At 50.6% G+C, this 15,100-nt stretch overlaps 1 protein-coding gene across 2 annotated transcripts in view; it reads left to right on the top strand.

Moving 5' to 3' along the window:
* The first annotated feature begins 438 nt into the window (after positions 1 to 438).
* The window catches only part of SHMT1 (serine hydroxymethyltransferase 1), a 24,350-nt gene continuing 9,688 nt past the window's right edge, over positions 439 to 15,100 (top strand). The window contains exons 1-5 of one of the 2 annotated variants that reach the window (XM_028089536.2): positions 439 to 605; positions 6,494 to 6,608; positions 8,111 to 8,256; positions 12,307 to 12,422; positions 12,766 to 12,926. In XM_028089536.2, the coding sequence (XP_027945337.1) occupies positions 6,513 to 6,608; positions 8,111 to 8,256; positions 12,307 to 12,422; positions 12,766 to 12,926 (519 nt within the window). In that variant the 5' untranslated portion in view covers positions 439 to 605; positions 6,494 to 6,512. The other variant, XM_028089537.2, reaches the window with a different exon arrangement.

Raw genomic sequence — 15,100 nt, 5'->3', positions numbered from 1 at the left:
CCCGGGAGTCCTGTCAGGCAGATAAAATTATCTCTAATTCAAAGTTGAGAAATATGAAACTCACATAAACTGACTGGTCTAGGACGCCATACATAGTAGTAGTGTCAGAGTTCGAACCCACGTGTGTCCTATTTAAATGATCACTGTGGTAAACTGTAAATAGGACAATGCAAATGTCAAATATAAGCAACAAAATTCACCCCTGTTTCCGCGGCCTACCCAAATTCACTGGGACAGGCCCTCTGCAGACAACCCGGAAACCCCCGCCCTTAGCCCGCAGCCAAGGACTAGGTAAGCAGCTGCACTATGGCGGTTCCCGGGCCGGGCGGGGAGGGGCAGCCCCGCCCACCACCCCGCTGCAGCCAATAGCGCCTGCGCCACAGGGGCGGGGCTGCCCCTCTGATTGGGCACCTCCGGGGGCGGGGCCGGGCAGCGAGCACCCGGCACCGAGTGGAGCGCGAACCGCCGCGCGCCAAGTTCTGGGTTCCGGACTCGCGCGGCAGTTGTCACGAGGCGGGCACACAGTCGGGCGCGGGTCGGCAGGTCTCGGACTGTGGCCGCGGCGGCGGCAGCGTGGGGCCTCGGGGTCGCGGGACTCTGTTCCGGTAGGTGGGCAGCTTCGGGTGCCAGGACCTTGGTGTCCCCGGCGCTCTCGGGGTGTGCGCACTCTTTGTGGTGTGCGCCTTGCCGCCGCGCTTCCCCGGCAGCTCTGAGAAGCCGGAAAAGGTGAGGGGCGCTTTGTTTGTGGCCGACGGGAGGGGCGGGAGGGCGGCGAGCCCCGATGCCCGGTCCCTGGTCACCGGTCGGTGCAGTAGGGGTGGTAGGCTCAGCCTTTGACACAGATGCGAATGCTTACAGCTGATAAAGTAGCCGCTCCCCACTGAGCACGTTTCTCGCAGAGCATGTTCAATTTAAGTGCACCCTTCACCTGGCTACAGAATCCCCTGTGCTGCAGGTGGAGGGCTATCACGTAGCCCATTTTACAGACGAGGAAGGTGAGGCTCGACTAGAAGAGCCGGTTTAGGCGCGACCCTGCGGATAGCAAAATGGCAGGGCCCGGAATCAAACGGAAGCTCTCAAAGCCTGCGTTCTCAAGCATTGCATATATGGTCGCGCTGCTTTTGGAGTGCGAGCAGATCCCTGCGGGGGAGGAGCTCCGCCTGTTGTCTGCAATCTGTCACCCCCCACCCCCCACCCCGTGCTAGGAGACAAACGTTGCACTGTGGGGTTCTTGGCCCCGTGCCCTGTGCTTCGAGGTCCTGGAAGTTAAGTGACCCTTGATCAGATGAAGCCAGAGCAAAACATGTGTCTTTAGTCAGGCAGTTGCCGGAGTGGAAATACCAGTTCAGGTTCTTATGGAATCATATTTTAAATTTCTTACTTGAAGGAACATGCGCTGGAGGTGGGCATCCTGTGCTTTTATTTAGCGCAGTGTCATGGGAACGTGGCTTTGGAATTAAAGGTAAATCGGAGTTCAGATTCTGACTCCTTGTGGTAGGACCTTAGACCACTTAGCTCTCTGAGCCCCGGTTTCCTCCTCTGTATACTAGGCAACACAGAATCTGTGTGTGGGACACACAGATGGCATTCAACAGGGTCGTTCCCTCAGGAGACTTCTGGCCGGTTCCACCTGTGTGACAAAGGCCCCGGGGAAGATTTGGGGCCACGGGGAGGCTGATGACCTTGGCAAGTAAATTCACTTACCAGGTCTGTTTCCCTGGGGTTGAGGTGAGGATGATGCCACACGTGAATGACATTTCCCCAACAGAAATATCCAGCACTAAAATGATAGTAACGGCTGCAGTGGGCTGTGTCCTCAGCCCAGATTACTGAGTGGTAACAAAGATGGCCCGAAGGTCCCTCCGTTCCTTTGATAAGAGTAGTAGCTGGGGGCGCCTGGGTGGCTCCGATGGTTAAAGCGTCTGCCTTCGGCTCAGGTCATGATCCCAGGGTCCTGGGATCGAGTCCCACATCGGGCTCCTTGCTCAGCAGGGAGTCGGCTTCTCCCTCTCCCCTGCCTCTCCCCCTGCTTGTTCTCTCTCTGTCTCTTTCGCAAATGAATAAATAAAATCTTAAAAAAAAAAAAAAAAAAAAAGTAGTAGCTGGTAGTTTTTAAGTACTTACTCTGTGCCTGGCACTGTTCTGAGTGCTCTGTGTATGTCCAGTGGCTCATTTAACTCTCCCTGCCTGCTCAGAACTATCTTCACTTCTGGGTTTTATATGAGGGGACTGAGAAACAGAGGTGTCAGTAACTGGGGTTGCACATTAAGAAGTGGAGAGCAGGATTTGAACCTAGCAGGCCGGCTTTAGCAGATTCTTTGGGTGTGGTCTTACACTGTTGGGGCGTGGGAGGATTGGAGGGGTCCAGCTTGGGAGTGCAGTACCCCACCTGCTTTTTGACATCGGGAACCCTGATCTCCCTCAGTTGGGTTTCTCTAGTTGTAAGTTTCAGATTTCACAGATGGATTGAGAAATGGTTTTAAGACCAAGGTTTCTAGAACACGGTTTAAAACTTGTCGACTATGTTCGGTCAAGGTGAAGAATCTCTTCTCCCATCCCTGTTCTCACCCTTGGTCCTTCCAAGTATCATCTTTTGTGCCTCTGCTTTGTTCCGCAAGCTTTAGCCATGCGGGCCTGATTTCTGGCCCTTAACAAGTCAAACTTCTTCCCATTTTAGGGCCTTTGCACTAAGTGTGATAAGGTGAAGAGCGATTTAGGAGGGTAAGGTGTGTTTGCTCTTACCCCAGATCTCAGAAGCTGGGCTCCTTCCCACTTCAGATCGCAGCTTGGGCACCTTTCACGGCCTGGCCTAAAGAAGCCCTCCCCCCACTTACTGTCCTCAGGGCAATCACTACCACCTGAAATTATCTTGTGAATTTCTTACCTTTTTGTCTGTCTTCTCCTCAGAAAAGCAGGGCCTCTGTTCTTTCGACCCACATTCTTAGTTCCTCACTCAGCGCCTGGGACATAGGAGTTGCTCAATAAATATTTGTTGCAGGAATGAGTGAATTTACTATAGGCTAATAGTAGTAGAGTATGGATCTCTTAAATATCAAAAGCTTGAACGAAATACAGAATTACCGTATGATCCAGCAAGTCCTCTTTGGGTCTATACCCAGAAGGCTTGAAAGCAGGGACTTGGTATTTGTTCATGTTCATGGCAGCGTTACTGACAGTAGCCAAAAGGGGGAAGCAACCCAATGTCAGTGATGGAAAAATGGATAAACAAAGTACTGTGTGGCGCCTACATACAGTGGAATATTTTCCAGACCTAAAAGGGAGGGAAGTTGGGACACGTGCTACAACACGAATGAACTTTGAAGACCTCATGCTACGTGAAATAAGCCAAACACAAAAGGGCGACTGTTGTGTGATTTCATTTACTGAGGCACCTGCCATAGTCAGATTCATGGAAAGTAGAATGGTTGTTACCCCCAGCTTGGAGAGAAGAGAATGGAGAGGTGTTTAATGGGGGCCCAGAATTGCGATTTGGGGTGATGAGAAAGTTCTGGAGACTGATGGTGGTGATGGTTGCACAACAATGTGCATGTATTTAATGCTACTGAATTGCACTTAAAAAATGGTCAAAATGGCAGAGAATGACAAATACCATAGCGGTTTCACTTATATATGGAATTTAAGATACAAAAGGAACAAGCAAAGAAAAAAATAAAAAAACAGACTCTTAAATACAGAACAAACTGGTGGTTGCCAGAGGGGAGGTGGATGTGTGAAATAGAAAAAAAAAATTTTTTTTTAACAAACCATTTTTTAATTTAAAAATGGTTAAAATGGTAAACCTTATGTATATTTTATCAGAGTTCAAAAAAAATGAGGACAAAGTTCAAGGTATGTTATTTTTCAGCCAAACTCCAGACCTCAAGAAAAGATGTGAAGTATGTCTTCCCCAAATATATTAGCTAAAAATGATGATCTTCCCTCGGCTTCTTAAAAGGTACACAGTGTCAGGATCTCTTTCTTGTTTTATCAGCTCGCTGGTCATCCATAAATCTGGTCAAGTTGACACATAAATTAGCTATTTATATTCCAGGTCTTTGTGTTACTGTAATTCCGATTGCCCCGGGATATAATAGATCTATTTGACTTAGTAGAGACAATAGATTATATCTATAGTAGGTACAATTGCCTCAATTGAAACAAGACAAAGAATCTTGAACTCGCTGCTTTTTTTTTTTAAAGATTTTATTTATTTATTTGAGAGAGAATGAGAGATAGCACGAGAGAGAAGAGGGTCAGAGGGAGAAGCAGGCTCCCCGCGGAGCAGGGAGCCTGATGCGGGGCTCGATCCCAGGACCCTGGGATCATGACCTGAGCGGAAGGCAGACGCTTAATGACTGAGCCACCCAGGCGCCCCTGAACTCTCTGTTTGAATAAAGAATTGAAACTTTTTCGCAGTTAAAACAAAAAGCTTCATCTGGACTCAAGAAGGGTATGGGTTTGGGGCACCTGGGTGACTCAGTCCTGCATTGGGCTCCCTGCTCTGCGGGGAGCCTGCTTCTGCCTCTGCCCTGCCTGAAATAAATAAGTGCACTCTTAAAAGAAGAAGAAGAAGAAGAAGAAGGGTATATGGGCTTAATAAGAGTGTGGATTAAGTACCCCATGTCGGGGAAGAAGGCTTGATCCTGCGTGTAGTTATAGGATACAAGGTAGAAAGCTCCTCCCCGTGGGTGGGCCCTGAGAGCAGGAGGTCCTGGCCCCGCACGCAGATCTCCCCTGGGGCCAGAGGTAACTGACAGAATTAGCACCTTTCCCTAAGGAAAGGGTTTGCAGCCAGGACACAAGGCCCCAGGTCTTCTGCGGAAGGGAAGCCAGTGAGCGTGGAGATGCAGGTGGGGACTTTATTCCTTGTCCTGAGGCCGACTGCAACGGAGTGCCTTTCCCAGAATGATGGTAGATCTGGCCTGCCTTGGAGGAGGAGAAGGGCTCCAAACAGATTGCCGTTTGAGCAGTATCTTCTCTGTGTTGCTTGCCACCTTCACATCCTTTTTGAGTAATCAATATTTAAAAGAAGCTTGGTCTTCGAAATTCTAGAACCAGAGCGCCTGTTTTGGCTCTTGTGCTTTTTTTTGGGGGGGGGGTTTACCACCTGTCGAGGGCAAGTGTGTGGGTTTATGCAGAGAGCCTTGGGTTATATTGGCCTTTCTTGAGTGCGGGGATGAGCACGGAAAAAAGCTGTGGGCGTAGTGCCCAAACCATTTTCCCATCTCTCTCTCTCTCCACCTGTCACAGCAACGTGGACATGGCCAGCCACCTCCAAGGCTGCCTGCCTGCCTTGCTGCAGAAGCGTGAAGCCCAAGTGCTTGCTGACGTGGCTTATTCCTAACCCTCTAATCATGGCTGCTTTGAAAGCCTCAGTGAGGAGTTTCCCAGTTACCTATTACTGACAGTTTCTTCTTGCTAGCTCTACCGGAGGATAAGGAGGATGAATCACTGGATTTGGGACTATTGGGCTGTTTTCTTGAGCCACTTTCCTGTTTTATCTAGCTGCGTGAAGTCACCTGTTTTGCTCGCTGCTGGGCAGGGCTCCCGTCTGTTTCGGTCACCTCCGTGTGCCCAGTACCAACCCTGTGGCTGCCACGGGGAAGGTCCCTGATAAATAGCTGCCAAATGAGTGTCCTGAAATGAAATTGATGGAAAAGTCCTGAAAAGCTGCCAACTACTGATTAAAGGGGGTTGGTTCCTGTCAATATTTAAACTTTCTCACTGGTGGATAAATTGTCATTCTCTGCAGGAACCTAGGTTAAAAAGCTTGCGTTTTCCGCTCAGCTCTATTTTAACGGGATGCGGTTTTCTGTTGAAAAAGACAGACGTGCAAATCTGACCTGTGGTTTTTACTGGAGGGTTTCTATTTAAGCAAAGAGCGCATGCCTTAACTCGTAGCTCCTACAGTAGGACGTCTGTGGGGCACTCAGAATGTGTGTTTGGGGGTTTTGAGCACATCCTTCATGGCCAACCTGCCGTTCAGCCCTGGGCTGAGATACTTTTTCTGTTCTGAGCCTCATTTCGTTACTTGAAAAATGGGAAGAATAGCTCTGAAGTCAGCAGTTGGTTTGTTCAGCCATTTGGCAAATATATCTGGCCATGCAGGGGTTCTGTGTGGGATTAAAAAAAAAAAGAAAAAAGTAACACTGAGTTCTTGCCTTCAAGGCACCTGGTTTAGTTGGGGAGCTACCCTGTGACCAGGAATGGTATAGTTGGGAAGAGGGGTACCAGGTTCTCTCTAGGCCGGGGCAGGCCTCAGAGGGAGGGCTGGGAGTTCTCTCCACTAACAGGATCACGAGCTGACCTCCAGAGTTCCAAAAGGAACCAGAAGTTCCTGACATGGTGGTTTTGCAATAGAAGGCCGTCATGTTTACCCAGCAGTTGTGAGGGAAGGACCGTAGGACACGTCCGTCCTTCAGCAACTTGGGAGAACCAACAGGTTGCCATGAGCTTTAACTAAATTTAATGCTGAGAGTGTTTCCAATTTTAGGCAAATTTAAACCAGTGCAATGATGACTCAAGTCAACGGGGCTCACAAGGATGCTGACCTGTGGTCGTCGCATGATAAAATGCTGGCACAACCCCTGAAAGACGGTGACACTGAGGTGAGGCGCGGAGAGTCTTGTTTAAATCACCTGGTCTATTCCTAAATAAACCTTCCTCGGGACATCCTTGCAGTTAGCAGAAGAGTGCCAGATTTAGAGGTGGTGGCTGACAAAGCGGCTAAAAGTCCTCGGTGGAAGGCGCCTGGGTGGCTCAGTTGGTTAAGCGTCTTGACGCTTGGTTTCAGCTTAGCTCATGATCTCAGGGTCGTGGGATCGAGCCCCGAGTCAGGGTTCGGCGCTGAGCATGGAGTCTGCTTCAGATTCTCTCTCCCTCTCCCTCTGCTCCTCCCCCTGCTCACTCACACTCTCTCTAAAATAAATAACAAGAAAAGCCCGCTGTGGGGAGGGAAAGAGGGATATTTCTGGGTTTCCACAGAGTGCAGAGTACTGTTCTGCCTGCTCTGGAGAGAAGGGGCACTGGAGGGGCCACTGAGATCTGACCTTTTTCTTCACGTTCAGATATCTAGACACTGAGAAGCATCTCTTATTTATGTGTTTTTATAACAGCTGTATACGTGAGAGATCATTCACTTACCACATAAGTTACCCACTTAAAGTGCATGCGTCAGTGGTTTTAGTATGTTCACAGCCATTTTTTTTTTTTAAAGATTTTATTTATTTATTTATTTGAGAGAGAGAAAGCATGAGTAGAGGGAGAGGGAGAAGCAGGCTTCCCGCTGAGCAGGGAGGCCGACATGGGGCTCCATCCCAGGACCCTGGGATCATGACCTGAGCCGAAGGCAGACACTTAGCCAACTGAGCCACCCAGGTGCCCGTTTTATTTTATTTTTTAAAGATTTTATTTATTCATACGAGAGAGAGAACAGGAGCAGGGGGGAGGTGCAGAGGGAGAGAGAGAAGCAGACTGCCCGCTGAGCAGGGAGCCCGATGCAGGCTTAGTCCCAGGACCCCGAGATCATGACCTGAGCCGAAGTCAGACACTCAACTGACTCAACCAACCAGGCACCCCCCCAATTTTAGAACATTTTTATCTCCCCCAAAGAGAAACCTCAAACGCATGAGCAGTCACCCCTGTACCCTTCCCCAAACTCCCCAGCCCGCAGACACTCCTGGCCTACTTCCTGCCTCTGTGGGTTTACCAAAGCAACTTTTATTTTAAGGACAAAGAGCAAGGAATAAAGTCCAGGAGGGAGAAACTTGGTGAAACATAGGGATGAAAATAACAAGATGGTGCAAAATTAAAAATTAGGTGGGATGCTTATTTGAAAGATCATTTTCTCTTCAGTTCTTTTGTTTCCCTTAATTCATTGTCTTCTATGAATTCCTCCCTAAATGCTAAAATCTGAGGAAGATTTTGGCTATTCTCTTCGTGCTATGGGAGTCTTTATCGGGTTATTTGGGTTATGGTCAGCTTCTGCGGGCAAAATAGGACTCTCTCCTAGCGTCTCATCTCTTTAATAGATTATGGCTTTGATCCGAGCAAAACGCCAGCCTAAATCGGCCCGATGTTCATCGGTCACCATCCCTTTTCTTTTCATCAGGTTTACAACATCATCAAGAAGGAGAGTAACCGGCAGAGGGTTGGGCTGGAGCTGATCGCGTCAGAGAATTTCGCCAGCCGAGCAGTTTTGGAGGCTCTGGGCTCTTGCTTAAATAACAAGTACTCCGAGGGGTACCCAGGCCAGAGGTATGTGAGTGCCATCAAAGGCCTGCTTCTGACATAGGGATGGGAGCTGCCAAGTCAGTCTAGGGTCTACACGACCTGGGGATTTCTCTTCCGCTCCTGTCCTCTCCGTAACTCAGTTGCGATTCCCAGCATGTGGCAGTGCCGATGTTCTTGGAACAGCTGTCCTCGTGGTCTTTAGCAGTCCCTTTGGGGGCTTTTCTAGAATAACAGGCCAGTCCCTAAGGAGTCTGGAGCTGCTGGGCCATTGTGGAGCTTCTAGAAAAAGGTCAGCACTCTGAGTGACACCGTGGAAGGTGGTTGTTGCTCTGTGAGTAATGGAGTCGGTGTCAAGAGTGATCCAGAAGCAACTACTGACTCCATTGTGGCTGCATTAGAAATGTTAGATTTGGTCAACTCCTTCACCCAGAGAACCACAAGAAGTTCTGTTCATTTTGGTTTTTTACAGTCATCAGCAAAGATGACAACTACAGAATTTGACCTATGGTTTTTGCAGATTTGTGTATTTGTGTCCCAAAGGACAGGGAAAAAGAAGGGTCCCCCCTCGACCCGCTGTCTGCCACTCTACACCGAGATGCCCCTGGAGGTCTCTGGAGAAGGGCCGAGAATCAAGTTGAAGGCATAGTCTTTCTCCTGCCCTGAATAACTACCTTCCCCTCTGCGCCTTCAAGGGTTCACCTGGTGTTTTCACAACCAGTAGCTCATTTGATCCTCGGGGCCGCCCTGCAGGGCAAGGGGGGCCGTTTTCCACATGTGACAGATGAGGAAGCCGAGACTCGATGAGATTCAGTGACTGCTCAGGGTCGCACACAGCTGGATGTTTCCACGCTGTGGTCTCGTAAAAAATGAACATCAGGTCTTTCTTGCTGGTTCCTGGCACTGAGCTCCTAAAGCCCTTGGAATTTGCTGGTTTTAGGCGTGTCTTTTGTTATTCTCAATGACAATGACCGTTTGTTGACCAGGCTTGAGTTTACAGTGAGGTGACTGAGGGTGGGGCGCCTAGATACAGAAAGACCAGATAGGAGATTAGAAGGTCAGAGCTTTTGGCCCTCTCCTCAAGCCTCCAAGGCACCAGGGCACCAGGGGAGGCTGGACTCGGTGGGGCTGTACCCGTCGAGGTGCTGGGAGGGTGGCGCACCCTCCCGTAATGCCCTAGGCGCCTCTTCCCTTGGCCTGTTCTTGAATTGAATCTTTCATAATAGACCAGTAATCATACAGAAAGCACTTTCCTGAGTTTTGTGACTTGTTCTGGTGAAATGAGTGAGCCTGAGAGGAGGTTGTGGGGACCCCCAAATTTGTGGCCAAGCGGGACAGTGGCGTAAGTAGCCTGGGGGCCCAGGACTTGTGGCTGGTGTGTGAAGTGGGGGCAGACTCGGGAAACTGAGTCCTTAACCTGTGGCATCTGCTCTAACCCTGGGCACTTCAAGTCAGAATGGAGTGGAATTTTTGGGACACCCAGCTCGTGTCCAAGATTTGGTTGTTGGTGTTGGAAAAAAAAACAACAACACACATACTCCAAATCCCAGGCTGTCTCAGGGGTTCCAACATTTCTGAGTTGACCTTGTAGAAGAGACTCTGATGGATCCCAGGGGTTTCTGTCGCCACACAGTGGACAAAGGGACACCTGTCCCTTTAGAGAGGTGAAACAGGTGATACCCAGCCCCCTGAGGTGGTTAAGAGTTCCACTGTGTTTACTGCTGTGGTTCGAGGGCACCCGTTAATCCCTGGTAGGCATTTCTCCTCTGTGAGTCTTGTCCCAAATGAAAATAGATACGAATGAAGAGGATCCACTTTCTTGTATGTGCAGTTTATTAGAAGAACATGGCTTGGATCCCAGGCCCAAATCGGGCTTCTGAACCCCTTGCCCCGAGCTGAATTTCCAGGCTTGGGAGAGCAGTGGGGAACCGCGGGGACGTTTACTGAGTACTTGCTGACTTTCATCAACCCTGAGCACCCACTTTTTCACATTTTAACATCTCTGAACTGGGGATGGACCTGACTGACACCAAGCCATTATTTCATCGAAAACACCTTTGTCTTTCTCTGCAATTGGTGAGAATACAGTGCCCTTGTAATTGAGGGTGAAACGCAGTGCTGTGTTCTAGGCATCGGGCTGAGCGTGACCACGGTCACGTTCATGCATCCCGCAGCCTGACTGCCAGGTCGGCACTCTCACCCCGCTTCCAGATAAGGAGTGGGACTTGGGCAGGTGAAGGCGGCTACTCCAAGTCTCATGGTAAAGAGCAGAACCAGGGGTGCAGCCTCTAGATCTGGGTCTGTGCGGTGCACGTTCTTTCCACAGCTCCCTGCCACCTCTGCAGGTGGTTTGGCACCTCTGTCTGACGCAAGGCAGGCAGGGGCACTGGGGCCTCGCCATGACCGTCAGTCACCGTCCTATGTTTGCTCCCCTGGAAAATGGCTAATTGCTAAGCCCTGACCTTCCTAAAGGTCTAGCACTCTTCCCCAGTCATGGGCTGCTCTCCTTCAAGCTCAGGGAGCCCACATCTTTCTTTGGTGACAAAGCAGAGCATGTGACGCTGGAAGGGCCCTTCCAGATCACTCAGTGAAGCCCCTTCCGGTTCCCAGACTTGTTCACGGCTGCATTATTCACAAGAGCCAAGAGCTGGGAGCAACCCAGGTGTCGGTGGATGGATGAATGGATAAGCAAAATGTGGCCGAGCCACATAATCAAACGCCCTTCAGCCTTAAAAAAGAATTCCCGTCACACGCTACATCGAAGATGAACCGTGAGGACGTTGTGCTACGTGCAATAACCCAGTCTCCAAAACGCGGATAGCGTGTCACGCCGCTGTGGGCTATCTAGAATTGTCAGGATCATAGCAAAAAGGAGAATGATGGTTGCTGGCAGCTGTGGGGAGCTGCTCCTGCATGGGTGTAGAGTTTCAGTTTTGCAGAATGAGAAAGTTCTAGAGGTCTGTTGCACAGCAATGAGAATCTACTTAGCAGTGTGAAGTACTTAATACCACTAAACTATACGCTTAAAAAAGGTTAAGATGTCAGTTCTCTACTATGTGTTCTTTACTAGGATAAAAAGAATATATAATTTATTTTGAGAGAGTGAGCCAGTGTGAGTGAGCACGGGGTGGGGGGGAGGGGCAGAGGGAGAGGGAGAAGCAGACTCCCTGCTGACCAGGGAGCCCATTGTGGGGCTCAATCCCACGACCCCAAGACCCCATGACCTGAGCCACAGTCAAGAGGCGGGCACTCAACCGACTGAGGCACCCAGGCGCCCCAAAAAGAGTATATATATTTAATTTAAAATTTTGAAAGTTTGGGGCACCTGGGTGGCTCAGTCATTGGGCGAACTGCCTTCGGCTTGGGTCATGATCCCAGGGTCCTGGGATCGAGCCCCGCATCGGGTTCCCTGCTCCACGGGAAGCCTGCTTCTCCCTCTCCCTCTCCCACTCCCCCTGCTTGTGTTCCCTCTCTCACTGTGTCTCTCTCCGTCAAATAAATAAAATCTTTAAAAAAATAAACATTAAAAAAAATTAAATAAAATTTGAAGGTTTTCTCTGATCACAAGGCATAGGTGTTAAAAATGTCTACTGAATCGAGTTAATACGATTATTAATATACAGATAAAAAACAAATTTGCATATGTAATTATTAAACAACACGTAAAGTTTTATTAGAACTGTAAAAACAAAAGACAGAAAAACTTTCCAGCTCTCCATCCCCACCAGCCCTGAGGAACCCCCATTCCACATTCTGGCTCTAGGACTTTGCTGCTCTCGGAACCTGATCCAAGGGCGAACACACGGTCGTAACTGGCTGACGTCACGCAGCATATTGACAAGGTCCTCAGGGTTCATCCGCACAGCCTGTCAGAATTTCTTGTAGATGCAGAGGTATTCGCTCAGTCTCGTGGCTGACTTGGCATGGGTGGAAGATGAGTGGCATGGGGCTCGGGGGACTCGTTCTCACTGCTCCTCCACTTTTTTTTCTTCTGTCCCAGCCTGAAGCTTCTTTGGCCTCTGTACAAAGCGCAGAGGTTCGGGGCCAGAGGGGGCCTAAGTTGGCTTTCTCCCGCAGGTATTATGGCGGGACCGAGTTCATCGACGAGCTGGAGATCCTCTGTCAAAAGCGAGCGCTGCAGGTCTATGGTCTGGACCCCAAGTGCTGGGGGGTCAATGTCCAGCCCTACTCAGGTAACTGCCACATCCAGACGGGCCTGGCCTGCCCCCTGCCTGCTGGCGTTCACCGAGGGCAGTCCCAAGAAGGACTGCCTGTAAACCGAAGTGAAAAATAGGCTAAGGCCCTCCTGGGTCTGTGCATCTCTGTCCATCAACCTTGACTCCCTCCTGACTCCCCCCTCCTGAACACTCCTGTCCCTTATTCTCGGGGTTTGCTACAGGGGAACCTCCAGGGAGCTGGGGGGCTGCACAGTGGTGGCCAGGCCTGTTCTGTCCACTCCTGCTTGATAGCCTAGTGGCCAAGTTCTGGGGTCCTGCTCGGGGCCTCATGGGACCTTCCCCTGGCCTCGTGTTCCAGGCTCCCCTGCCAACTTCGCGGTGTACACCGCCCTGGTGGAGCCCCATGGGCGCATCATGGGCCTGGACCTGCCCGATGGTGGCCACCTGACCCACGGGTTCATGACAGACAAGAAGAAAATCTCTGCCACATCCATCTTTTTTGAATCTATGCCCTATAAGGTAAGAGTGGGTCTCTCTCTGGGGCTCTGCAGGCCTTTTCCTCAGAAAGCCTCAGTGTTTGGCTGTACCTGTAGGAATAGGTGGTCCTGTTCCCGAGGTGCTACAGGATGTCCCCACCTTTGGCCATCTGTCACCTCCCTGCCCTGGGGACTCCTCAGGCATTCGGGGCACGTCGGGCAGCTAGAGCACAGGGAGATGGGTCTCCTGGGTACTGGGTGTGGCCCTGCTCAGAACCCCCCCGCCATCTGGAGGAGCCCCTACAAGTGGGAGGCTGGGGCCAGCACCGCATACATGCGCCCCAGCCCATGATGTTCTGGAAGAGCCGGCCCCTGCACCCCGCTGCCCCTCACAGACCGGTCAGCAAGCCACAGCCTATATGAGCCACGGGCCCGGCATGTGACTGGCACGTAGTCATGAGGGGCCCTCGTCATTATAAACAGTTGGGTCGGAACAATGCACGGACGATGCGTGGGCTCACGGGGGGCGTGGTGGCTGATGCGTAAACTGGATGCCGATGATGGGGACAAAGGCAGTAACCTGCACGCTGGGTTATGGGGCAGCCCGTGCATGTGGTGACTCTCCCTCTCATCCAGAAACCGTTTCCTCCTGCTGTTTATTGTCCCGTGGGCTGGTCCCCATTAGTCCACGGGTCCCACCACGAGCAAAGGTCCCAGGGCAGCCTTGTGCTTAGCTGAGTGTCAGACACGGGGTTTTAATCTTTTAGGAAAGTCAAGCCAGCGTTCCTTCCATCTTGGCATTCCGTGGTCTTTCCTGAGTGCCCTTGACTGTTCGCCGTTTGTTAGCCTTTGGCTCTCTCTTAGTAACCTTGTGTGCTTTTTGTGTGCAAATGACAGTTCACTTGTTTTCGTGGAAAGTGCAGTCATTTCTGGCCACAGGTATCCTTGTTGGCCAACACTGACCTTGAAGATGGATTTTGAAACATGAGCGTAATGAGACAATGCTCAGCCTTTGCACGTAGAACACAAAAGCCAATTTCTGTCTTTTTTTTTTTTTAAGATTTTATTTTTTTATCCCCGCCGAGCAGGGAGCCTGTTGCGGGGCTTGATCCCAGGACCCTGGGATCATGACCTGAGCCAGAGGCAGACACTTAACCGACTGAGCCACCCAGGTGCCCCACACAAGCTGGTTTCCTCAGTTTCTTTCACTACGGAAAGAATAGTGGCAGAGAGGAATCACAGACTTGCTTTTGCTCTTAGATGAGGCCTTGGGCAGCCTTACTCTTTAGCCCAATGTCCTCCATTACTCAAGAGTCTCAATTAATTAATTAATTAATTAAAGTAGGCTCCACGCCCAGCATGGAGCCCCGTGTGGGGCTTGAACTCACGACCCTGAGATCAAGACCTGAGCAGAGATCAAGAGTCAGACGCTTAACCGACTGAGCCACCCAGCCTCCCTCCCCGCAAGAGTGGTGGTGGGCCAGCAGGGGTGTGGAGTGGCAGGACCTGGGAGCTTGGCCAGCTTGGGCAGCAGGAGGCACAGCTCACCCGCCAAAGGGGTGCCTGTGGGCACCGGCCCTGTGCAGAGAGGAGACACAGACCTGCCTGGCCTCCAGCATTAGACGCCACGCCCCTCCTCTGCCTCCGACCCTGCCTCCCTGCCCTCTCCATGGGGCTCTTTCTCACCCTCTAGGTGGCCGCCCCATACAGGGCCAAGCATTCCATCTCCGTGGGGAAACAGCAACTCGAACCTTCTGTCCCCTCGTCTCTCCTGTGTCCAAGGAGTCTCCTCCCCGAAGGTCCTAGGTGACAGAGGGGAGGCTCCTTTCCTGTCCCTCCACACCACTCTGGCCCCTCTGCGGTTTCTGACAAATGCCCGTGAATTCTCCAGGAGCGGGTTTTTTTTTTTTTAGTCCAATGTTTAGCGTTTTTTTAAAAAGAAAAAACTTAAAAAAAATCCTCTAAGTTTAAAAAGCAGAATGTGGAAGGGAGAATAGCAACACATTTTTGGGGGTGGGTGGGTAATTATGTCTTTAAAAACTTTTTTAGAATTACGTCCATTTTTCTACTGCGGGTCAGCTGTTGATTTTCTTCAAGGTAACAGTTTCTCTGCCAAGTTCAGGTGACTAGAAAGAACCAGTTCATTCCCTTTGAAACAGAACCACAACTGGTCCTTCCACGTGCCTTTCCAGATGAGGTCTCGGCTGCACACAAGCT

The sequence above is a fragment of the Eumetopias jubatus genome, unplaced genomic scaffold (genome assembly GCF_037043125.1).
Source record: "Eumetopias jubatus isolate StellerSeaLion01/CBP00866 unplaced genomic scaffold, mEumJub1_p1.0 scaffold_10, whole genome shotgun sequence".
Classification (NCBI taxonomy): Eukaryota; Metazoa; Chordata; class Mammalia; order Carnivora; family Otariidae; genus Eumetopias; species Eumetopias jubatus.
This window is presented reverse-complemented; position numbering and strand designations above follow the sequence as displayed.